Below are 24,876 nucleotides of genomic sequence, written 5' to 3' on the forward strand. Positions count from 1 at the left end.
TTGTTGGTTTTGGATTTTTGTTTACTTCAAAACTGGATATGAAGTGTTACATAACCGACTGAAAGCCTGTTGGATATCTTTGTCGCTCGTTAGTGTATCTATGCCAGCTGCATTAGCGAAACAGCTCCTCATTCAGCATGACCTCTTCAACTGAAAACTGCACAACCATTATGTACAGATTATCACGAATCATACAGCAAATAACTAGAAAGATGATTCACAGTGGAATTGCTCAAATTTTTTTTATAAATAATAGAAAATGAGGAAGAGAAAAACTCAAATATAAGCCCTCTCCATTTTAGCTAGAATATAAACAAAACAGCTAACAGATGTTCTGTCCATATCATCCATAACATTTCGTTAATATTTCTGTTTGTTTTCTTCCCAGATCCTGGAGGCTTGCTGTTCTTTGATATGTTTATAGTGCTTTAACCAACACTCAATCCTCATGCATGATAAACAGGGCCATCGTGAAACTTTACAGAGAGCGACTTTCAAGAACTCTTCACACACCTACAGGCCATCATCAGGATAGCTTTTAACAGTTTAGAGGTAGAAACAAACTAAACCTACTGCTCTCCTAAAATAGTAGGTTATTAAATCCAAGGTACCAATACAGCCAGTCCTGCCACTGGCATCAATAGTCACCTTTGTCTTACATCAGGACCTACAAATGGTGCTTAGTAGTTCTTCCTTCCTCATCTGGTAGCGACTCTTCTTCCAGATATCCCGCAGCTCCTGCAGAGTCGAGCCAATCTCCTTGCCCGAGGTGATGCCCATGCGACGTAGATCATGCCCACTGACAGGGAAACGGGGTATGGACCAGTGACTCAGTTCACTCAGAAGCTTTTCCTCACCCTGGTACTTTAACAGTTCTATCACTTTGCTTTGGGCATCTGGCTCTCGAGACTGAAATCACAAATTACAGTTAAATCTTCAGATACAGTTTTTATGTTTTTTTTAAAGTTTCATATGGCATAAGGCATGCATAATCCAGAAAGAGAGGTATTTATTTATTTATTACTCTTTTAATGTCATGTTTGACACATTATGGTCACATTCATGACAGGACACCTAATTACTGGTTACACAAGATTCATTAGTTCAAGTCCTCAATGTCAAACCCAGTTATTGACAATTTCTTTTATCTCCAATTCACCTCACTTGCATGTCTTTGGACTGTGGGAGGAAACCAGAGCTCCCCAAGGAAATCCACACAGACATGGGGAGAACATACAAACTCCACACAGAAAAGACCCAGACCGCTCCACCTGGCATAGAACCCAGAACCTTCTTGATGTGAAATGACAGTGCTACCCACTGAGCCAACGTGCCACCCTGAGAGGTATTTCAACACATGTAATCCACTATAACATGGATTTTTAACATGAAGGTGGCTTGGGTGGTGCAGCAGTCTAATATGCTAATATGCTCTCAAGTTTAAGTCTCAGCTATGCTACCAGCCTGGCTAAGTGCTCAACAGATTCAATTCACAGCAGAAAAAAACAGTTGCTCCCTGGTTGTTTTAATGTCCCAAACCACATTACTTACATCGATGATGAAGTCTGTGAATGGCTTCAGGCTATCATCCTCGTCTTTCCCTTTAAAAAGATCTCGTCTGTGTTTGACCAAAAAGAGGCCAAGGGTCTTCTCTTCTCTAGAGATCTTTAGTCGGAGATCTAGCTTTTCCACTTTGTCTGAGACACGGAACAAAGCTGCGAGTACAGTCATGGGTTTAGGGGATCTGTCCTGAGCCCTCTGGCACACCTGCTTCATCTCCTCAACATTGCCATCTGCTGGTAGACCTAAAGAAAAAATAAACAGCATAAATACACACTTTGAAACGTGCAAATGCACATAAAAGACAAAATTATTTTTTTTTAAACATTAGCAAAATCATTGTCATCTTTCCAAATGACCAAATGATTATCAAATGTGCTCTGAGATTTATTAATAATACTAAAATACTAAATATTTATAAGTAAAATATAAATACAAAGATATATAAATATACAAACACAAATAAATAAATAAATAAATAAATAAAAATACAAATACTATATTACGCATGCCCACAACCACTGAGATCCATGTTTGAATTTCAGTAGGTGCTGGTCAGGCACCTAGACAAACGTAATTGGTTTATTGTCTAATTACTAAGAAAGTGACTGAGATAAGGTGGATTGGCACCCTGTCCTCCCTTGCGGCCAATGTTTCCGAGGAAACCGGACACACCACAAGCCTGACCAGGATAAAGTGGTAAAAAATCTAATGAAATGAAACTATAATATAAAACATTAGTACACATCTGACCTATGTACTGTGCCAGGTCTAGCTTATAAATGAGCTCCAGCAGGTGAGCAGCATGGTTTCCCACAAGTGTTTTCTTCAGCTCCACCCAGATCCTCTCCCCTGATATTGCTGCCAGGCCTCGACCATTTTTCTGGATCGACTCCAATGTCTCTGGATCGTGCTGTCCTGGCTCAGACGCCACACGGCCATAGAACCTGCAGTCAATAAAAAAAAAAGAAAAGTCATCTATGTATGTATGGTTAATTCTTGATAATTTGTTTTTCCCTTTTGTAATTAAGCTCTTTTGTGGGGTCTTAGGGATTTCGGTGAGAGGAAAAGCAGACATGGGGATTGGAATTATTTGATAATCGATTTGGGGTGGGCTGGGGATACAACAGTTAGTTTACGATTTTGGATGTTGTGCATGTTAAATAGTGGTATGCAAAAGGCGCTGTATTTTAATTTATTTTTTATATCTTTTTTTATTTAATTTTATTTATATACTATTTGTTCTGCATTTTACAGTTATTCCTTAATTACTGTGTTGTAATTCATGTCCTTTGTTATTTGAAAAATCAATAAAATTTATATATATATATATACAGGGGTTGGACAAAATAACTGAAACACCTGGTTTTAGACCACAATAATTTATTAGTATGGTGTAGGGCCTCCTTTTGCGGCCAATACAGCGTCAATTCGTCTTGGAAATGACATATACAAGTCCTGCACAGTGGTCAGAGGGATTTTAAGCCATTCTTCTTGCAGGATAGTGGCCAGGTCACTACGTGATGCTGGTGGAGGAAAACGTTTCCTGACTCGCTTCTCCAAAACACCCCAAAGTGGCTCAATAATATTTAGATCTGGTGACTGTGCAGGCCATGGGAGATGTTCAACTTCACTTTCATGTTCATCAAACCAATCTTTCACCAGTCTTGCTGTGTGTATTGGTGCATTGTCATCCTGATACACGGCACCGCCATTGGATGCACATGGTCCTCCAGAATGGTTCGGTAGTCCTTGGCAGTGACGCGCCCATCTAGCACAAGTATTGGGCCAAGGGAATGCCATGATATGGCAGCCCAAACCATCACTGATCCACCCCCATGCTTCACTCTGGGCATGCAACAGTCTGGGTGGTACGCTTCTTTGGGGCTTCTCCACACCGTAACTCTCCCGGATGTGGGGAAAACAGTAAAGGTGGACTCATCAGAGAACAATACATGTTTCACATTGTCCACAGCCCAAGATTTGCGCTCCTTGCACCATTGAAACCGACGTTTGGCATTGGCACGAGTGACCAAAGGTTTGGCTATAGCAGCCCGGCCGTGTATATTGACCCTGTGGAGCTCCCGACGGACAGTTCTGGTGGAAACAGGAGAGTTGAGGTGCACATTTAATTCTGCCGTGATTTGGGCAGCTGTGGTTTTATGTTTTTTGGATACAATCCGGGTTAGCACCCGAACATCCCTTTCAGACAGCTTCCTCTTGCGTCCACAGTTAATCCTGTTGGATGTGGTTTGTCCTTCTTGGTGGTATGCTGACATTACCCTGGATACCGTGGCTCTTGATACATCACAAAGACTTGCTGTCTTGGTCACAGATGCGCCAGCAAGACGTGCACCAACAATTTGTCCTCTTTTGAACTCTGGTATGTCACCCATAATGTTGTGTGCATTGCAATATTTTGAGCAAAACTGTGCTCTTACCCTGCTAATTGAACCTTCACACTCTGCTCTTACTGGTGCAATGTGCAATTAATGAAGATTGGCCACCAGACTGGTCCAATTTAGCCATGAAACCTCCCACACTAAAATGACAGGTGTTTCAGTTATTTTGTCCAACCCCTGTATATATATATATATATATATATATATATATATATATATATATATATATATATATATATATATATATATATATATACATACATAAAAGAAAAGTCCTTAGCCCTTAAAAAGTGTTTAAGGGCTAATTTTTTGCATTTTTTAAAAACAGTTAGAAAGCCGGTCAGGTGGTGCAGCGGTAAATGTTTTATTTTATTAAACAATATTCTAATAATTAAGTATTTCAAATAAAAATAATAATAATAAAATAATAAAAATAGCAAATGCCTGATTTTCTCATCTTCAACCTCTGCCAACTCCATTGAATCAGAAAGTTATGAACGCTTACTGAAGAGTTCCTAAATGCTGTGTATTAACGTTTACAAAACAATCAACAACAAAACACACCTGAAATATCTGAGAATTCGCAAGTAGTCCTCCTGGATTCTGAGTGCAGCATTTCCAACAAAACGAACCTTTTTGTTTTGAAGATCCTCATAGCCTTGGAAATAATCATACAGAGTTCCATCTAGACCTGTAAATACAATACATTATGATTAAAATGAGTATTTCTCAAAACTAATGTGGGTTTCCAATCCAAAACATAGATTACCAAGAAACATGGAGTTAATTGTGAGGTCTCTGCGTTCGGCATCTTTCTGCCAATCTGTAGTGAACTCTACTTCTGCATGCCGTCCATCCGTTTGCACGTCTACACGCAGAGTGGTGACCTCGAAGTTTTCATTATGTACCTGTATAACAGTAAATAAGTACTGACTTTAATGCATTAATCAGACATATCTGCCTTTTAATCTTATGTTAAAAAAATGTAATGAATTACACATATGCCCCAATACAGCACATTTATACCATATTTATTTATTAGGATTCTAACGTCATGTTTTACACACTTTGTTCCATTCATGACAGGACAAGTAGTTACACAAGATTCATCAATTCAAGTTTAATGTGAAACACAGTCATGGACAATTTTGTATCTCCAATTAACCTCCCTTGCATGTCTTTGGACTGTGGGAGGAAACCAGAGCTCCTGGAGACCCAGGCAGACATGGGGAGAACATGCAAACTCCACACAGAAAGGACCCGAACCAAAAAAATACATTTGTATTGCGTGGGATCGCTCATACCCTGGCAGTGATAGTTCCATGTTTCTCTCCCTTGTTGTTGATCATCCTGATCCCAGCAGCCTGAAAAATATTCTTCATTTGCTCAGGTGTTGCTGTAGTTGCAAAATCCACATCTTCAGGTCGTTTTCCAGACAGAAGGTCTCGCACTGCTCCTCCTGCTATCCTGATCTCAAACTGGTGCTTTTGAAAAATCTCTAGGGAGAGGAAAAATTTTTTTATTTATACATCACTGAGGGTCCATATAGTGGATGAACAGCCAATGCTCACACTTATTGTAGTATACACCAGTGTTGACACAGTTTGGGTCTATTTTCAAAGTACACAGCCTTTTCATATCCAAGTTCAAATTCATGAACTTGGAAAACTGAATAAAAAACAAAATTTTTAACAGACCGTTACCAATTTGGTTCACATAAAGAAAGCTGTGGTCAACTGGACCACAACAAGATAACTACATGAAGTAAACGGAGTTGGCAACACTGCTGCATCGGGGTACAGTGTACAAACTAAAACAAATTTTTTTTACTAAAATACATTAGTGTTGTTTTACAAACGTTTCACGGTCTGCCCCCTTGTCATTTAACAATTGTGGCTCATCAGGAAAAAAAAAAATCACACCACCTATTAAAAAATGTTAAATGCAATTAGACAGTCCAACTTACAGTGCTGTTAAAGAAGTGCTGGCCCCTCTTTTGATTACTTCTATTTTTGCTAACTGGTCACAGCAATTAATAATGACTCTGCAACCCATGCCAGACTGCTGGATTTTAATTACATTGTTTCTTATCTGTATTTGAATCTCTTTAGGATGTGGTATTGTGTGGGCTGTGGGCTCTTTAGGATGTGGGCCTGCTTAACACAGCCAGATAGGTTTTATTCAGGTGATGTTTAGAAACAGGTTAACAGGTCTGGCAGTAACCATGTCTGGGTGTGGCTAGTAAAATTAAACCTGAATGTCAACTAAATTTGGTTAACAGGTTGATTCAGTAGCTAAGGAGGCAATGAGTTTTCAGGTAAGGCTAAACAGCATTTTTTTTCTTTAATAAATGAAATCTTGTTTTATTGTGTTCACTTGGGTTATCTTTGTTCCTGTAAGAGTGACAAATATGTGCTTGGTGAAGGGAAGTCAATGTGGCCAATAGCCACATATGGATGTAAAGCCTGGACACTAAATAAAGGCCAGAAGGCCTCTTCTTACAAGAAGGTCAGAACAGAAATAAAGCTACTGAAACTACATCAAGTCCTGCAATTTATGTTACTTTGGGCATGCAATTATGCTCCCACATGACAACATTGAAAGCAGTGTTATGACAGAACTTGTGGAAGGACTCAGAAGACCAAGAATGAGCTGGATTAACAAAAGGTTTCCTCACAAATGCTACAATAACAACCACTGCTGGCTAATTGATGGTGCCTGCACAATAAGGTGGTTGGATGATGGAGATTGGTGTGGGACTCTCTGTACATGATATGGATCTACATTTGAACTCGTCCTGTGTAGGTAAGAAGATGCAGTCAATACTGCTCAAATGTTTAGAGTGGAAGTCTGAAGCAATAGGGACGAATTACAATCTGGTAACTGGGCACAACTAAATGCATCGACAAACAAAAGATAAAATGAGCATAAACGTTTAGGAGCCGTACAAAATTCCAAACAAAGAATAGAATACTGATCCAAACATTTTTAAGCATGTCTGCATGGAAATAGGTTGTTTTTACAGCTTCGTATGATTTTAAAATGGCATGGCATTAAATAGAAAGTTTTATATGCTTAATAACATCAGAATGCCAAAAAAGTGGAAACTTGAATCTTTGAATGCTGTTCGTTCCTACATATTTTTAAGCAGGAATCTTTACTCTTTAGAGCTGTTAAATACCTTCAGGACCATGCATAGTCCGGGATGTCCAAATTTGCAAATCAGCCAACTGTAATACAATAGTGATACTACTAAGAGTATTTAATAGATTAGTTTTTTTTTTACAGATCTGTTGTTCATAGTCATGTTTTACACACTGACACAACTCGAACAATTATATACTTGAATCATTTAAAGTGATTGAAGATGAAATCGTGTGCAGGTGATGACATGTACACTGCCTGGCCAAAAAAAAGGTCACACACTCTAATATTTCGGTGGACCGCCTTTAGCTTTGATTACGGCACGCTTTCGCTGTGGCATCATTTCCACAAGCTTCTGCAATGTCACAACATTTATTTCCGTCCAGAGTTGCATTAATTTTTCCCCAAGATCTTGTGTTGATGATGGGAGATTTGGACCACTGCGCAAAGTGTTCTCCAGCACATCCCAAAGATTCTCAATGGGGTTCAGGTCTGGACTATCCATGTGTAAAAATTATGTCTCATGCTCCCTGAACCACTCTTTTACAATTTGAGCCCGAAGAATCCTGGCATTGTCATCTTGGAATATGCCCGTGCCATCAGGGAAGAAAAAGTCCATTGATGGAATAACCTGGTCGTTCAGTATATTCAGGTAGTCAGCTGACCTCATTCTTTGGGCACATAACGTTGCTGAACCTAGACCTGACCAACTGCAGCAACCCCAGATCATAGCACTGCCCCCACAGGCTTGTACGGTAGGCACTAGGCATGATGGGTGCATCACTTCTGCCGCCTCTCTTCTTACCCTGATGCGCCCATCACTCTGGAACAGGGTAAATCTGGACTCATCAGACCACATGACCTTCTTCCATTGCTCCAGAGTCCAATCTTTATGCTCCCTAGCAAATTGAAGCCGTTTTTGCCGGTTAGCTTCACAGACAAGTAGTTTTCTTAAGGCTACACAGCTGTTTAGTCCCAATCCCTTGAGTTCCCTTCGCACTGTGCGTGTGGAAATGACCCTTCTGAAACAGATTAACATCTTTTCCACAATCACAGGATGTGTCTTTCGACATGGTTGTTTAACAAATGAGAAGCTACTCACTGCATCAGTTAGGGTTAAATAACTTGTTGCCAGCTGAAACATAATCACCCATGCAGTAATTATCCAATGGGAGGCTCTTACCTATTTGCTTAGTTAAATCCAGGTGGTGACCTTTTTTTTGGCCAGGCAGTGTATATGTGTTACAGTACATCGTAGATCTGAGTACAGTGTCTGTGCTTTTCCTGGGACATTTATGTAAATGGATGTAAGATTTCACATCATGGCAGTCTCACCTGCTAATGTATTCAATCCATCGCTGAACAATGACTGAAACTCCTTGGTTTTTAGCTGCATGGTGAATAAATTTCTGTGGTTCCAGGTGAGACGGACTGTGTTTAGCAGCTGGGGACTCAGGAACACTCGTCTCAACATCTGGATGTAAAGGAGCATATCGTACCAAACCATTAGCCAAACAGAATAGTTACAGCTGACTAAGTTATTTCTACGTGGTGATGTGAAGGTGAGCACTGGTATATTCTTTGTTATTAAGACGCTGGTGGATAATAAGCTCACGTGTAATGTTACCTTTATTAAATAGCACCAAACAAGCAAAAACAAGCCGGTAGCAAACTATACAGCTAACGTTTTAGCAACATGCAAATTAGCTCCAAATACAAATAATACACTCTGTTCCCATTCACTGCATATAAAACACAGCGTTTTCATGTAACAAAGTTTAACTGCTTAGTAAAGACTTAAACTGTCCTTATGAGCAAAGTATTACCTGGAAAATGCTAAAGAACAACAGCTTACAGTGCTGCAGTCGCTAACATGCCGTCAGTCGACCATGACAACTGAGAGGAAGCACTAGTGGGTGTTACGTCCACGGCAGAGCGGTAGAGAGAACAGAGTGGCGACACTCCCATAGGGAACCGTTGGAAAGGGGGCGGGACATATTTTCTGTGTAGCTTCCGGGTTGTGGAGCTCTGTATAGTTCCAAATGTCCCATAGAGCCCCATTCATTTTTACTACTTATCAAGCATTTTTAGCTGTTTGTTGCTTTGTTTTAAAAAAATAATGAATTTGATGTCATTAATATACTTAATACTGTTATTGTTTAGCATTTGCTCAGCACTAAATGTTACATGTTTATCTTAATTAATAGGTATAACTGAATTTAGCTTAGTCAGCTAAGCTAAATTATTGACACTAGTCTTTTCACCTAAAATTGATTAATTAAAAGTTGATTAATCAAGAGTCTTGTTACAGAAATGATAATAAAACATCAGAGCCATAATAAATCATGCTAATTTTACTTTCCTCAGGAATCCTCAGGAAAGTGAAGGGAGATTAGTTTATGTAAAAAACAAAACATAAAAAACTTTAATCTCTGTACTGTATATTGTCTCTACTACTTAATGATATCGCATGATGTAATGTATGCTAATATAATGTACTGTGTGTTAACAAGAACGACCTATTAAGTCATTATAAACATCAATCTTCCACTTCATATACCAAATTGACATTAAAGCAGATGCAGTAAATGTAAAGGCAGGTGAAAATACCCAGAAATTGTACAAATGTTTATTATTTACTGTTTAATATTTCATTTACTGCTGCCTGTCCCATATGAGAACATGACAGCGCCGGGTTTGTTTGGAACTATTGGAGGGTTACATGAACCACGTGACCGCGTAGCGGCGAGATCAAGGAGTGTCGCAACTCTCTCTATCTACGGCTCTGGTCCACGGCACACAGCTCGCTGAGGTTTAGTAACCAATAACATGTTAGCTACAGGCTACATCTCAAATAAAGCCAAACTGTATACAGAGTGCACTAGGTAGGTAGCAAAATCCATGCATGTGTATAGAACTCATGAAATGGCTTAAAACACAGCCATTTCAAACCGGAGAGTTTCATTTATGCCAGTTTAATGAATCTGACTAGAAGTGGTTTGTAGGACATGTGCGCTAGAACTTTAATATAGCTCCAAACATTTTGATTGATAATAGTTATTTGTAGATAATAGAATGCTTTTATTTGTCATATATACATATACACGAGTACAGTACAACAAAATTCGTTTGGAAGCTGGGGTCAGAGGCGCTGGAGCAGAGAGGGTTAAGGGCCTTGCTCAAGAGTCCAACAGTGGCTGCATGGCAGAGCTGGGATTCGAACTCTCAGCCTTTCAGTGCTACCCACTAGGTTACTACATTTGTGACTGACTAGCTGTTACTCTGACTTCCACCTGTAACGTTGCTGGATTTTGTTGTATTAAATTTCTTGCAATCGTCATAAGTGCACTTGAATTTGCGTGCGTAAATTGTGCAACTTACGTACTTTTTTCTCACCTTGGCATGCGTAAATTACGTAACATTTCAATTGCGATGGATTGGCGTCCTGTTCAGGGTAATGAAATGAAAAGAAAAACTATAAAAACACAGGGCAGCTGTAGCCTAGTGGTTAAGGTCCAGTAATCAGAAGGTTGCCAGGTCAAGCCCCACCACAGGCAGGTTGTCACAACAAGAGCAACCCTCAAATGCTTAGATTGTATACTGTTGCAACTGTAATTCGCTTTGGATAAAGGTGTCTGCTATATGCCGAGAATGTAAATGTAAGACACTTTTACAGCAACAGAAAGTACAAGGAAAAATGTTTACCCAATGTTATCAACATGTGAATAAATGTTTCTATAAAAAAAATTTAGCCTGGTGGTTTTTTTTTTTTTTGCCAATTGTCTATATTGTTAAATTTTAAGTCAACTTAGTCTGATGTAAGATAGCTGTACCTTTTGTTCTTAAGTTGGGCCAAATGCTTGAGTTGGGCCTGGTCAGTAGCCACCAATAAATGTAAAGCCTGGGCACTTAAAAATAAACAAGAAAGAGGAATCTCATGTAGGAAGACTAAGACCACAGAGCAAGTTTACACAATGGTCAGAACAGAAAAGGGGCCACTAAACCACATTACGTCCCGCAACTTGTACACTGTAATGTAATACTCAACTAAATGCATGGTTAATTTCTTTTATTTTAACCCACTGATAACCATGTGACAATATCTGAGCATTATTATATTTGTTTTCTTAACTGGAATGACATAATGTCAAGAAGGGTTAGGGAGTGATCCCTTGCTAAATTCAGCAAGAACACCCCAACTGTAATCTTATGTTGAAAGAAAAATTGCTTGGATTGCTTTCTTAAATTGTGCCAAATGCTTGAAATTGCAATCCATGTCGCATGCACATTACTGTACTTGATCTGTCGTAGTGTTAAAGGTGCAAAGGACAGAATATTAATTGAATGGAAGACATACACCAATCAGCCATAACATTAAAACCACCTCCTTGTTTCTACACACATTGTCCATTTTATCAGCTCCACTTACCATATAGAAGCACTTTGTAGTTCTACAATTACTGACTGTAGTCCATCTGTTCCTCTGCATGCTTTGTTAGCCCCCTTTCATGCTGTTCTTCAATGGTCAGGACCCCCACAGGACCACTACAGAGCAGGCATTATTTGGGAGGTGGATCATTCTCAGCACTGCATTGACACTGACATGGTGGTGGTGTGTTAGTGTGTGTTGTGCTGGTATGAGTGGATAAGACACAGCAATGCTCACGGTCACTGCTGGACTGAGAATAGTCCACCAACCAAAAAATCCAGCCTACAGTGCCCCGTGGGCAGCGTCCTGTGACCACTGATTAAGGTCTAGAAGATGACCAACTCAAACAGCAGCAATAGATCAGAGATCGTCTCTGACTTTACATCTACAAGGTGGACCAACTAGGTAGGAGTGTCTAATAAAGTGGACAGTGAGTGGACACGTCATTTTAAAACTCCATCAGCATTGCTGTGTCTGATCCACTCATACCAGCACAACACACACTAACACACCACCACCATGTCATTGTCACTGCAGCGCTGAGAATGATCCACCACCTAGTCAGTAATTGTAAAACTACAAAGTGCTTCTATATGGTAAGTGGAACTGATAAAATGGATAGTGAGTGTAGAAACAAGGAGGTGGTTTTAATGTTATGGCTGATCAGTGTAATCAACACTAGAGACATATGCACTGTGAACCACTGTCGGCTTAGGGGTGTGATATCAGGGGGGTATTCCAGAAAGCGGGTTAAGTGATTAAACCGGGTAAGTTAACTCAGAATTAAGGAAAACTCTGGGTTTTCCGTTCCAGAAACCGAGATTAAAGAGAGCCTGTGTCAGTTACTATAACAACTTACGCTCTGAAGCTAACCTGCTCGCTGGCAGGTTAACTTAAACCTAACCCGGGGTTACTCGCACTTTCCTCATGTAAACCTGGCGTGTCCTTTACTCCAGGATCCAGTGGATACCGACGCGCTAAGCATTTGAACAGATCTTAGTCGGGAACGAGTCATTAAACTTAGTTTAGTCATTTCCGGATGGATTTATTCGCAAACCTTTCCGTTTTTATCACAGTCAGTCAATTCGGGGAGAGTGGGGACGGTTGCCACAAGGGGCAGCTGCAACATTATTAATCACAATAATCACAATATTAATAAAAAGGCTTGTTACAACATTAATTATAACATTATGGATGGAATGTTATGGATTAATATAGAATACCTTAAACACACACAGTTTAGTAAGCTAAAATCATTTGTGGTTTAAATTGATTGGAGTAATTAACCCCAAACATAATTGTTACTTGTTACTTGTATAAAAAAAAAAAAAAAAAAAAAAATATATATATATATATATATATATATACAGGGGTTGGACAATGAAACTGAAACACCCGGAAACACCACAATAATTTATTAGTATGGTGTAGGGCCTCCTTTTGCGGCCAATACAGCGTCAATTCGTCTTGGAAATGACATATACAAGTCCTGCACAGTGGTCAGAGGGATTTTAAGCCATTCTTCTTGCAGGATAGTGGCCAGGTCACTACGTGATGCTGGTGGAGGAAAACGTTTCCTGACTCGCTTCTCCAAAACACCCCAAAGTGGCTCAATAATATTTAGATCTGGTGACTGTGCAGGCCATGGGAGATGTTCAACTTCACTTTCATGTTCATCAAACCAATCTTTCACCAGTCTTGCTGTGTGTATTGGTGCATTGTCATCCTGATACACGGCACCGCCTTCAGGATACAATGTTTGAACCATTGGATGCACATGGTCCTCCAGAATGGTTCGGTAGTCCTTGGCAGTGACGCGCCCATCTAGCACAAGTATTGGGCCAAGGGAATGCCATGATATGGCAGCCCAAACCATCACTGATCCACCCCCATGCTTCACTCTGGGCATGCAACAGTCTGGGTGGTACGCTTCTTTGGGGCTTCTCCACACCGTAACTCTCCCGGATGTGGGGAAAACAGTAAAGGTGGACTCATCAGAGAACAATACATGTTTCACATTGTCAATGCCAAACGTCGGTTTCAATGGTGCAAGGAGCGCAAATCTTGGGCTGTGGACAATGTGAAACATGTATTGTTGTAAGTCATGTAAGTTTTTTTGCTCTACTATAAAATGCAGAGTACATTGTACTAATTTGAGTACACATTTAAATGTGCTAAAAGATTTAAGTTTACTAAACAAAAAAAATTACTTTTCTATCAGATTAACTTAAAAAAGTTAAGTTAAGGTAATAAAACAGAAAAACGCCCCCATTTACATGTAAGTCCGCCTTTTTTCAGCTTGCTGTTGGTAAATCAGGCAGCCATTTGTTTTAACTTTTGAAACCTGTTGATGCAAATTACTTTTTACTTTTCATTGAAGGCTTTTTGCAAAAGTAAACTTGTCTTCCTGAAATGTCTTTTGTGAAGTGGAACCTTTGTTAAACTAAGTGGACAAACATTTTCTTCCTCATTATGCTATTTTTGAGTAGCATGTACACCAGTCTGATGGGGCTTTTTCATCTTCCGTCTAATGTTGGTAAGTGTTGTACTTTACTTAACAATTTTGTTTAAAATAAATGATCTTAATGTTGACACTAAATAAATAATCAAACAGCGCTGCTTTATTTGCCGTATTTAGGCTACATGCTAGCATGTTAGCATGCTAGCCTTCATACGAAGCAAAGAGTGTGCTGGCTTGCTTTATTTTAATCCTTAAATTAATGCTATTAATGTTGATTTTAATACTTCTGTTTCTTGTTTCTTTTTGTTGTTTTACAGGTTCATGGTTACTGTGAGGAGCTGTTTGTGTTTCATCAGAACTTTATATACAGTTTGTACAGTTTTAAAGATGTTTTCTTGACATGTTGTATTTTAAGTAAATACTTCTGAAGTGAAATAAAGAAAAATAATTTTATAATTGTGTCTGTTTCTCTATAAACATTTGTAATTCATATTTAAAATGTAATTAACATGAAAACTAAGAAGAAATCAATAGTTTTTTCCATTGAGCTCAAGATATTAAGTAGAATTATTGGGAAAAGCAGTTGGTATAACAAAAAAAAAGAAAGTTTAATCAACTTGCCTTTTAGGTGTAATAACTTAATGTTTTAAGTTATGCTAACTCAAGTTTTCATTATACATTACTTAACTTTTTTAAGGCAACCGGTTTCCTCAAATTTTTTAAGTAGATTGAACTTATCCGGGCTTACAGTGTAGTATTTTTACAGCCACATTAATGAGTGAAAACCCTGTCTGTACAAAAAAAGTCTTTGCAAAATTATGTTAAAGAATTATTTTACTACATATCAATGAATGTTGCAACTGCCCTGTTATGGGTCTGTTCAAGTATTATTTTTTACACATATGCATATACAGGGGTTGGACAAAATAACTGAAACACCTGTCATTTTAGTGTGGGAGGTTTCATGGCTAAATTGGACCAGTCTGGTAGCCAGTCTTCATTAATTGCACATTGCACCAGTAAGAGCAGAGTGTGAAGGTTCAATTAGCAGGGTAAGAGCACAGTTTTGCTAAAAATATTGCAATGCACACAACATTATGGGTGACATACCAGAGTTCAAAAGAGGACAAATTGTTGGTGCACGTCTTGCTGGCGCATCTGTGACCAAGACAGCAAGTCTTTGTGATGTATCAAGAGCCACGGTATCCAGGGTAATGTCAGCATACCACCAAGAAGGACAAACCACATCCAACAGGATTAACTGTGGACGCAAGAGGAAGCTGTCTGAAAGGGATGTTTGGGTGCTAACCCGGATTGTATCCAAAAAACATAAAACCACGGCTGCCCAAATCACGGCAGAATTAAATGTGCACCTCAACTCTCCTGTTTCCACCAGAACTGTCCGTCGGGAGCTCCACAGGGTCAATATACACGGCCGGGCTGCTATAGCCAAACCTTTGGTCACTCGTGCCAATGCCAAACGTGGGTTTCAATGGTGCAAGGAGCGCAAATCTTGGGCTGTGGACAATGTGAAACATGTATTGTTCTCTGATGAGTCCACCTTTACTGTTTTCCCCACATCCGGGAGAGTTACGGTGTGGAGAAGCCCCAAAGAAGCGTACCACCCAGACTGTTGCATGCCCAGAGTGAAGCATGGGGGTGGATCAGTGATGGTTTGGGCTGCCATATCATGGCATTCCCTTGGCCCAATACTTGTGCTAGATGGGCGCGTCACTGCCAAGGACTACCGAACCATTCTGGAGGACCATGTGCATCCAATGGCGGTGCCGTGTATCAGGATGACAATGCACCAATACACACAGCAAGACTGGTGAAAGATTGGTTTGATGAACATGAAAGTGAAGTTGAACATCTCCCATGGCCTGCACAGTCACCAGATCTAAATATTATTGAGCCACTTTGGGGTGTTTTGGAGAAGCGAGTCAGGAAACGTTTTCCTCCACCAGCATCACGTAGTGACCTGGCCACTATCCTGCAAGAAGAATGGCTTAAAATCCCTCTGACCACTGTGCAGGACTTGTATATGTCATTTCCAAGACGAATTGACGCTGTATTGGCTGCAAAAGGAGGCCCTACACCATACTAATAAATTATTGTGGTCTAAAACCAGGTGTTTCAGTTATTTTGTCCAACCCCTGTATGTTACAGTTGTGTGTGGGTGGGTAGCTGACAGATGTGGATTTTATTTTATTAAAATGTTGTCTTTTATTATTTGAACAGCAGACAGAATATCCCTCCACATACAGGTAGTGACCATTATCTTAAAAAACGAATAAATGTCAAATAAAACAGTGTAACATTTAATACTACTGTTCTCCATCTTATGCAGATGCTTTCATCAAGATTCTATGTGCCACATTACAAACATTGAAGCCAAATGGTCAGGCTCTGTGCATGATCACTGAAAATAAAACAATGCAACAAGTTCATTTCCTTGTCCTTATTCTTTAGTGAGAACATTTATATTTATACACCCGTAGCACCGACACCCATCTTAAATTCAAGCAACTGAATTTTTAGCCTTGACTGTTTTATATGCTCCACCTGAGGATCACACTTTGCAGTTTGTTTCCCCAGATAGACCTTGTATAGTCCATTTTATTTACACCCAACTTGAAAGAAAGAGACAAAAATAGCATGTTATGATCAAACATAGCTTAATGTGTTCTAAATATTTCAGATATTTGGTAACACATTTTTACTGTTCTAAGCTGAGCTTTGGAGGTGGATGGTCCCTCATTTGATTCGGAACTGCCCATCACATTTTGTTAGAGGACAGTCACACACATTATCATGGTAGATCAAATGAAATGCCATGCTCTATGTTCAACATATACTGTTCCTCTGTAGGCCTCCCAGTATCATCCCACTCTGAGCAAGGACAGATTAAGGATAGTCTGGGCCCCTGGGCAAAGAGTTGCCCAGGGCCCCACCCCCTCCAAAAACATAAATAAATTAATACATTAAACAACCTGTCAATAACTAACCCTAACATAAGAATCTATTTTATATAAGTTTCTTTCTACTCTTCTTTCTTGCAAAGTCATCCACTAATTCATCAAAATTAAGCTGTCTCACCAAATCTGATTCAATGGCCAGAAGTGACAGTGAGTTCAGGCGGTTTTGGAGCATCCTAATCCTGAGTTCATTCTTAATACGAGCCAGTTTGGAGAATGAACGCTCCCCTTCACAATTTGTGATAGGCACAGTCAAAAAAAGTCTAAGTGCTATGTAGACATTTGGAAAGGTTGACTGTAAATTCAAATTTATCATGGTTTTGAGCATTTTACTAGGACATTTTTCTTTTTCTGTTATGAATGATTTGTATTGTATCAATTCATCTGCCAGGCTCATGTTCAGATCTGAAGGATATGCTGCAGCGAGTGAGTTAGCCTTTAAAGTGAGCTCACTGTTGGACATATTGTCAGGCATGAAAAGAACATCAAATAGCTCAGTTAAGTGTGTGTATGCATTCAAACTGCTTGAAATTGCTTGTCTTAAATTTAAATAATTGCAAAATTGCTAAATTAATTTGTGTCTCTGCGCTTAAGAGAAATTGAACATAATAATTTTGAAACAATACAAATTCAGAAACATTAAGTAAGGGCCTGAATCGCATATTTGCAACAAAATGTCTGTTTTGAAATATGGTAGCTTGCCTGGCAATTTGTAGGTCCCTAGAAAGTCAAGGAGCCATGGTAAACGACTTCTATGGAAGTCAAGGGCCCCATAGCAGGGGCCCTCGTGATCAAGGGCCCTCTAATGGTATGCCCTGCTCTCCTCTAGGGCCCCCTGGTAGGGGCTCTCATAACCAGGGCCCCTCTAAAAATATGCCCCCCTCTTTCCTAGGACCCCTAATAGCCAGAAGTCGAAGTCAGAGCAGTGCCACAATGCCTCATCCATTTTCATAAGGGGCCCAAAAGCATGGCTAGGGCCCCCAAGAGGCCCTGGGGTCAAAGTCCCTAATAGTCAGAGGATCCTTAAAATGGAGGGCCCTCGGAAATAAAAATATATTGTATCATAAATGTTGATAGGCATCGCAAAATGTTTTGGGCCGGGGCCCCCTGACCTCAAGGGCCCCTGGGCGCTGGCCCCACTGGCCCGGTCAGTAATCCAGCCATGACTCTGAGGCAGCGGAGTTGGTTTCTTTATCGTTCTTCAACAGTGTTTTTTTTTTTTTATTAAAGAACATTATTTATACTCATCAGGATCTAGGGACATTTAGATCACTAACAATTGCAGGAGGCTCAAACCACCAATCACTGAAGAGATGGCAATAAAAAGTGTTCAGACTGTACCAATGCAGTTCTTAATATTCCACAGTTTATGCACTACAAACTAATGATTTACATGTAATAAACATGCCTTGAACATAGGCAGTTTTTGTATTTTATTTCTATCTGCTGCTATGTGCATCTGATTCCACTTGGATTACACCTAGATTGAGTAAATGAAAGGGAAAAAACGTGTAAAATCGTGACAAACTGACATATTAAACATTTTGCCCTATCCTTCTGCTAAATGTTGAATTGTTTCAACAAGTTTTTTCACATTTAACTTTTTTTTTTGCCATTTGCGACATCTTTTTTTACGGACAATGATGTATTACTTTAACATTTAAAACATTTTCATGATCTGCACATGCAAACATTAAAATAAACACTTCTATTGGTGTAAAATATGACGGACTACTTTTTCTTTCATTTACATCCATGATGAATCCATTTATCGCCACTCCATTGAGAATGCCTGTTTATAGTTAACCGTGAACGCGCTTCTGCTGGGTTTAATCTACTCAGAGTTGAGTAATCTAACCCTGAACCGCTTTTCTGGAACAGAAAACTCCGGCTATGAAACGGCGAGATAAGTCAACTCGGAGTTCAGGTTTAAGTTTGAAGTTTGTTAAACCCGCTTTCTGGAATACCCCCCAGAACAGAGCTTTGCATAGCTTTGAATGTTTTCCATTTCGCAGGGATCGCGCTGCCTGAAGAACTATCGCGAGAGTTGCAGTGGTTCAGCAGCGGTGCTGAGTAGTAAGAAGTTGACGGTGTTTACAACATGGTTAAAGTAGAGGTGGCACCGCTCAGACAGTGGGATGATTTCTTCCCTCGACCTGAACGCTTTGCTAGCCCAGACTATAGCGATTTATTTAAATGGAATAACAGAGTGGTCAGCAACCTGCTGTACTATCAAACCAACTATCTAGCGATGGCAATCGTCGTGTTTTTAATAGTCGGGTGAGTACCGGATATACCGACCTGTTTAACTCGTAGCTGATGTGTTTTTAAATACATGCTGTTTTGTTGTTGCGTACTTTTTGGACGCTGAGCTTCTGCAAGATGATTGGAGGATCAGTGGAAAGGCTGAATCCCGTTTTGATTGACAGCTCGTTTGAGCGCTACACCGTCACTTCTCAAACTCAAAAGAAGCTTTATCGTATCGTATCGTATCATATTTAAGCTTTATATGACGTGTCGACCTTATGATACGTCACATCCGGGTCCAAGTTGGCTGAGTGTGTAGCGGACAAACTTTACAGTGTACACACTTGAGTGTAATTACAATACTTCAATGTTCTATTATAAAAAGATTTAACAATCTGAACGTCAAACATTGATTATCTTATCTGATCGATAATAAATACGCATAAGTATAAATGCATGTGTATCAATTACACTTTAACACAAACATTAACACAACATTTTGGCATTGTAATCTCTCTCTGCCCACACAAAACAGAATAATAGCAGGCTACACACTTCAATATATTTCCAAACTTAACTGCTTAGTTTATAGTTACAGATATTTCTTAAAAGTGTATGAACGTGTACGATTAGTTATGCCTGTAATCCAGAATTAAGTTCTATACCGTAACAAAAAATATGAATGTAAATGTTCATGTTGCGATGACGGTGATGTAAAATAATGTTAAAATAATTGAGTCCAAACAATTGAGTGGTTAACGAGAACGCTACTTTACATGTCACACAAGCTCAGTGCAAAACTCGAGCACAGAAACGGTACAAATCCGATCTCTTCCCTACACACTCGCTCCCTACGCCTTATAGTGCGCTTAACTTTCTTAAAGGGCCAGACAACATATTTAATAATTCACATTACACGACAGGAGAGACATTCTTTTTTCTTAATATAGCGCTTTTATTTAGGAAAAAATAGTTCTTACATAGGCAGGAAAATCTATGGCAGACAAGAGTCAGAACAGCGGATTGGGCGTAACGTTATTATTACTGTTTGCTCCTTTTTCTCAACACTTGTGCTCGATTTACACTGAAGATATATTTAGTAAATAAGTACATGTCCGCGCATGCACGCGCTTGTGTTCATTTCCGGTTGAACTGATAACAAATTTTGATTTTGAAAAATTAAAAGACGAGCCGTTTTTCAGTTTCTGCTTGTTAGCTCACAGCTAACGCTAGCCAGTGTGGCTCTTCACTCGTCTCTCTGTGTTATCACCAGTAAGCACCCCACAGCCAATCAGCGAGCTCCAAGCGAGCTCCAACCGCCTAACCAGCCGCTTCGGACCAGCCGCTTATTCGGACCGAATCCTAAAGTACCGAAACAAATCCTATTATGTACGTGTAATGTTATTCGCTTATTTGGACCAAAATTCCGTTTTATCGGACCAAAGAACGTGAGAGCGAATAAGAAAAAGAAGCCACAAGTCGCCACTTAGAGCGGATGCAAAGCGGGTCAGCGAGATATGGGAGGATTCCTGGGCTCCCCGGAAGAATTTATGCTTTTATCAAAGGTCAGGAAATCCGAAAAGTTGTGTTGACAAGAGCAAAACCAGCGGGAGGTGAACACGCCCACCACTTTCTTTCCCACAACGAAGCACCCAGTAGCCAGCAGCGTGGTTAATGGATCCATCCGCATCTCCGCTTTTCGGCGACATGAAGTCAAGCGTAAACAAGAGTGTCCGGCAACACGTGCAAGGAATTCCCTCCTGTCAATCACGATTAACGCGTCAGATCACACTGGATAAGTTCTTCAAACGTTGACTGGAATTTAGTAAGAACTTTTTTTTTATTATGCTTCGCATGCTGAGTACCTATACATTGTGTTGTAGATCGTTTCGAAAAACTTGTTTGCAAATTTATTTTTCAATGAACAAAGTTCGTAAGTAACAGTAGTTCTTGTTTGTACGTTCGCTATACGTGTACAGTATATCGCACAATAAAGGTTTAATAAACATTTAATATGTTACATAAATTATAGCACGTCCCGTCTTGTAACATAGGGCATGTAATTCGTGTAATTGGACCAGCCGGTTATTAGGACCAAAACGATCGCGTCCCGATGTGGTCCGATTAACCGGATTCGACTGTATGTATATACAGTGTATCACAAAAGTGAGTACACCCCTCACATTTCTGCAAATATTTTATTATATCTTTTCATGGGACAACACTATAGAAATAAAACTTGGATATAACTTAGAGTAGTCAGTGTACAACTTGTATAGCAGTGTAGATTTACTGTCTTCTGAAAATAACTCAACACACAGCCATTAATGTCTAAATGGCTGGCAACATAAGTGAGTACACCCCACAGTGAACATGTCCAAATTGTGCCCAAAGTGTCAATATTTTGTGTGACCACCATTATTATCCAGCACTGCCTTAACCCTCCTGGGCATGGAATTCACCAGAGCTGCACAGGTTGCTACTGGAATCCTCTTCCACTCCTCCATGATGACATCACGGAGCTGGTGGATGTTAGACACCTTGAACTCCTCCACCTTCCACTTGAGGATGCGCCACAGGTGCTCAATTGGGTTTAGTCCATCACCTTTACCTTCAGCTTCCTCAGCAAGGCAGTTGTCATCTTGAAGGTTGTGTTTGGGGTCGTTATTCTGTTGGAAAACTGCCATGAGGCCCAGTTTTCGAAGGGATGGGATCATGCTCTGTTTCAGAATGTCACAGTACATGTTGGAATTCATGTTTCCCTCAATGAACTGCAGCTCCCCAGTGCCAGCAACACTCATGCAGCCCAAGACCATGATGCTACCACCACCATGCTTGACTGTAGGCAAGATACAGTTGTCTTGGTACTTCTCACCAGGGCGCCGCCACACATGCTGGACACCATCTGAGCCAAACAAGTTTATCTTGGTCTCGTCAGACCACAGGGCATTCCAGTAATCCATGTTCTTGGACTGCTTGTCTTCAGCAAACTGTTTGCGGGCTTTCTTGTGCGTCAGCTTCCTTCTGGGATGACGACCATGCAGACCGAGTTGATGCAGTGTGTGGCGTATGGTCTGAGCACTGACAGGCTGACCTCCCACATCTTCAACCTCTGCAGCAATGCTGGCAGCACTCATGTGTCTATTTTTTAAAGCCAACCTCTGGATATGACGCCGAACACGTGGACTCAACTTCTTTGGTCGACCCTGGCAAAGCCTGTTCCGAGTGGAACCTGTCCTGGAAAACCGCTGTATGACCTTGGCCACCATGCTGTAGCTCAGTTTCAGGGTGTTAGCAATCTTCTTATAGCCTAGGCCATCTTTGTGAAGAGCAACAATTCTATTTCTCACATCCTCAGAGAGTTCTTTGCCATGAGGTGCCATGTTGAATATCCAGTGGCCAGTTTGAGAGAATTGTACCCAAAACACCAAATTTAACAGCCCTGCTCCCCATTTACACCTGGGACCTTGACACATGACACCAGGGAGGGACAACGACACATTTGGGCACAATTTGGACATGTTCACTGTGGGGTGTACTCACTTATGTTGCCAGCAATTTAGACATTAATGGCTGTGTGTTAAGTTATTTTCAGAAGACAGTAAATCTACACTGCTATACAAGCTGTACACTGACTACTCTAAGTTATATCCAAGTTTCATGTCTATAGTGTTGTCCCATGAAAAGATATAATGAAATATTTGCAGAAATGTGAGGGGTGTACTCACTTTTGTGATACACTGTATATATATATATATATATATATATATATATATATATATATATATATATATATATATACAGGGGTTGGACAAAATAACTGAAACACCTGGTTTTAGACCACAATAATTTATTAGTATGGTGTAGGGCCTCCTTTTGCGGCCAATACAGCGTCAATTCGTCTTGGAAATGACATATACAAGTCCTGCACAGTGGTCAGAGGGATTTTAAGCCATTCTTCTTGCAGGATAGTGGCCAGGTCACTACGTGATGCTGGTGGAGGAAAACGTTTCCTGACTCGCTTCTCCAAAACACCCCAAAGTGGCTCAATAATATTTAGATCTGGTGACTGTGTAGGCCATGGGAGATGTTCAACTTCACTTTCATGTTCATCAAAACAATCTTTCACCAGTCTTGCTGTGTGTATTGGTGCATTGTCATCCTCATACACGGCACCGCCATTGGATGCACATGGTCCTCCAGAATGGTTCGGTAGTCCTTGGCAGTGACGCACCCATCTAGCACAAGTATTGGGCCAAGGGAATGCCATGATATGGCAGCCCAAACCATCACTGATCCACCCCCATGCTTCACTCTGGGCATGCAACAGTCTGGGTGGTACGCTTCTTTGGGGCTTCTCCACACCGTAACTCTCCCGGATGTGGGGAAAACAGTAAAGGTGGACTCATCAGAGAACAATACATGTTTCACATTGTCCACAGCCCAAGATTTGCGCTCCTTGCACCATTGAAACCGACGTTTGGCATTGGCACGAGTGACCAAAGGTTTGGCTATAGCAGCCCGGCCGTGTATATTGACCCTGTGGAGCTCCCGACGGACAGTTCTGGTGGAAACAGGAGAGTTGAGGTGCACATTTAATTCTGCCGTGATTTGGGCAGCCGTGGTTTTATGTTTTTTGGATACAATCCGGGTTAGCACCCGAACATCCCTTTCAGACAGCTTCCTCTTGCGTCCACAGTTAATCCTGTTGGATGTGGTTTGTCCTTCTTGGTGGTATGCTGACATTACCCTGGATACCGTGGCTCTTGATACATCACAAAGACTTGCTGTCTTGGTCACAGATGCACCAGCAAGACGTGCACCAACAATTTGTCCTCTTTTGAACTCTGGTATGTCACCCATAATGTTGTGTGCATTGCAATATTTTGAGCAAAACTGTGCTCTTACCCTGCTAATTGAACCTTCACACTCTGCTCTTACTGGTGCAATGTGCAATTAATGAAGATTGGCCACCAGACTGGTCCAATTTAGCCATGAAACCTCCCACACTAAAATGACAGGTGTTTCAGTTATTTTGTCCAACCCCTGTATATATATATACAGTGTATCACAAAAGTGAGTACACCCCTCACATTTCTGCAGATATTTAAGTATATCTTTTCATGGGACAACACTGACAAAATGACACTTTGACACAATGAAAAGTAGTCTGTGTGCAGCTTATATAACAGTGTAAATTTATTCTTCCCTCAAAATAACTCAATATACAGCCATTAATGTCTAAACCACCGGCAACAAAAGTGAGTACACCCCTAAGAGACTACACCCCTACATTTCCAAATTGAGCACTGCTTGTCATTTTCCCTCCAAAATGTCATGTGATTTGTTAGTGTTACTAGGTCTCAGGTGTGCATAGGGAGCAGGTGTGTTCAATTTAGTAGTACAGCTCTCACACTCTCTCATACTGGTCACTGAAAGTTCCAACATGGCACCTCATGGCAAAGAACTCTCTGAGGATCTTAAAAGACGAATTGTTGCACTACATGAAGATGGCCAAGGCTACAAGAAGATTGCCAACACCCTGAAACTGAGCTGCAGCACAGTGGCCAAGATCATCCAGCGTTTTAAAAGAGCAGGGTCCACTCAGAACAGACCTCGCGTTGGTCGTCCAATGAAGCTGAGTGCACGTGCTCA

General features: G+C 40.4%; 2 protein-coding genes across 4 annotated transcripts in view; one reads left to right on the forward strand and one right to left on the reverse strand.

Annotated features, from left to right (window-relative positions):
* On the reverse strand, positions 1–19,331 carry trnt1 (tRNA nucleotidyl transferase, CCA-adding, 1). Of its 3 annotated transcripts, none has more exons than XM_062997536.1 (8): positions 19,276–19,331; positions 8,442–8,580; positions 5,267–5,460; positions 4,732–4,870; positions 4,527–4,620; positions 2,314–2,507; positions 1,552–1,805; positions 1–909 (listed from the first exon to the last, which is right to left on the reverse strand). In XM_062997536.1, exons 1-8 carry the CDS (start codon positions 19,309–19,311, stop codon positions 661–663), a joined length of 1,299 nt encoding a protein of 432 aa, XP_062853606.1. In that variant the 5' UTR covers positions 19,312–19,331; the 3' UTR covers positions 1–660. The 3 variants fall into 3 exon arrangements, with proteins under 3 accessions (XP_062853606.1, XP_062853605.1, XP_062853607.1); XM_062997535.1 differs by having other exon boundaries at positions 4,527–4,653; XM_062997537.1 differs by lacking the exon at positions 19,276–19,331 and adding an exon at positions 8,933–9,008 and having other exon boundaries at positions 4,527–4,653.
* The window catches only part of arl6ip5a (ADP-ribosylation factor-like 6 interacting protein 5a), a 15,246-nt gene continuing 9,407 nt past the window's right edge, over positions 19,038–24,876 (forward strand). Inside the window, exon 1 of the mRNA XM_062997538.1 lies at positions 19,038–19,254. Coding sequence (XP_062853608.1) covers positions 19,076–19,254 — 179 coding nt within the window. The 5' untranslated portion in view covers positions 19,038–19,075. The remainder of the gene's footprint in view (positions 19,255–24,876) is intronic.

This window comes from Trichomycterus rosablanca, chromosome 6, assembly GCF_030014385.1.
Source record: "Trichomycterus rosablanca isolate fTriRos1 chromosome 6, fTriRos1.hap1, whole genome shotgun sequence".
In the NCBI taxonomy this organism is placed as follows: domain Eukaryota; kingdom Metazoa; phylum Chordata; class Actinopteri; order Siluriformes; family Trichomycteridae; genus Trichomycterus; species Trichomycterus rosablanca.

What these genes read in the sequence shown, in the direction of transcription:
- trnt1 (XM_062997535.1), bottom strand. Translation starts at nt 19,311, where the DNA reads ATGTATTTAAAAACACATCAGCTACGAGTTAAACAG. An exon ending in ATGGAACTATCACTGCCAGG is followed by an intron (nt 4,871 to 5,266) that starts GTATGAGCGATC and finishes ACTGTTATACAG; the next exon opens with GTACATAATGAAAACTTCGA. An exon ending in TCACAGACTTCATCATCGAT is followed by an intron (nt 910 to 1,551) that starts GTAAGTAATGTG and finishes TTGTGATTTCAG; the next exon opens with TCTCGAGAGCCAGATGCCCA.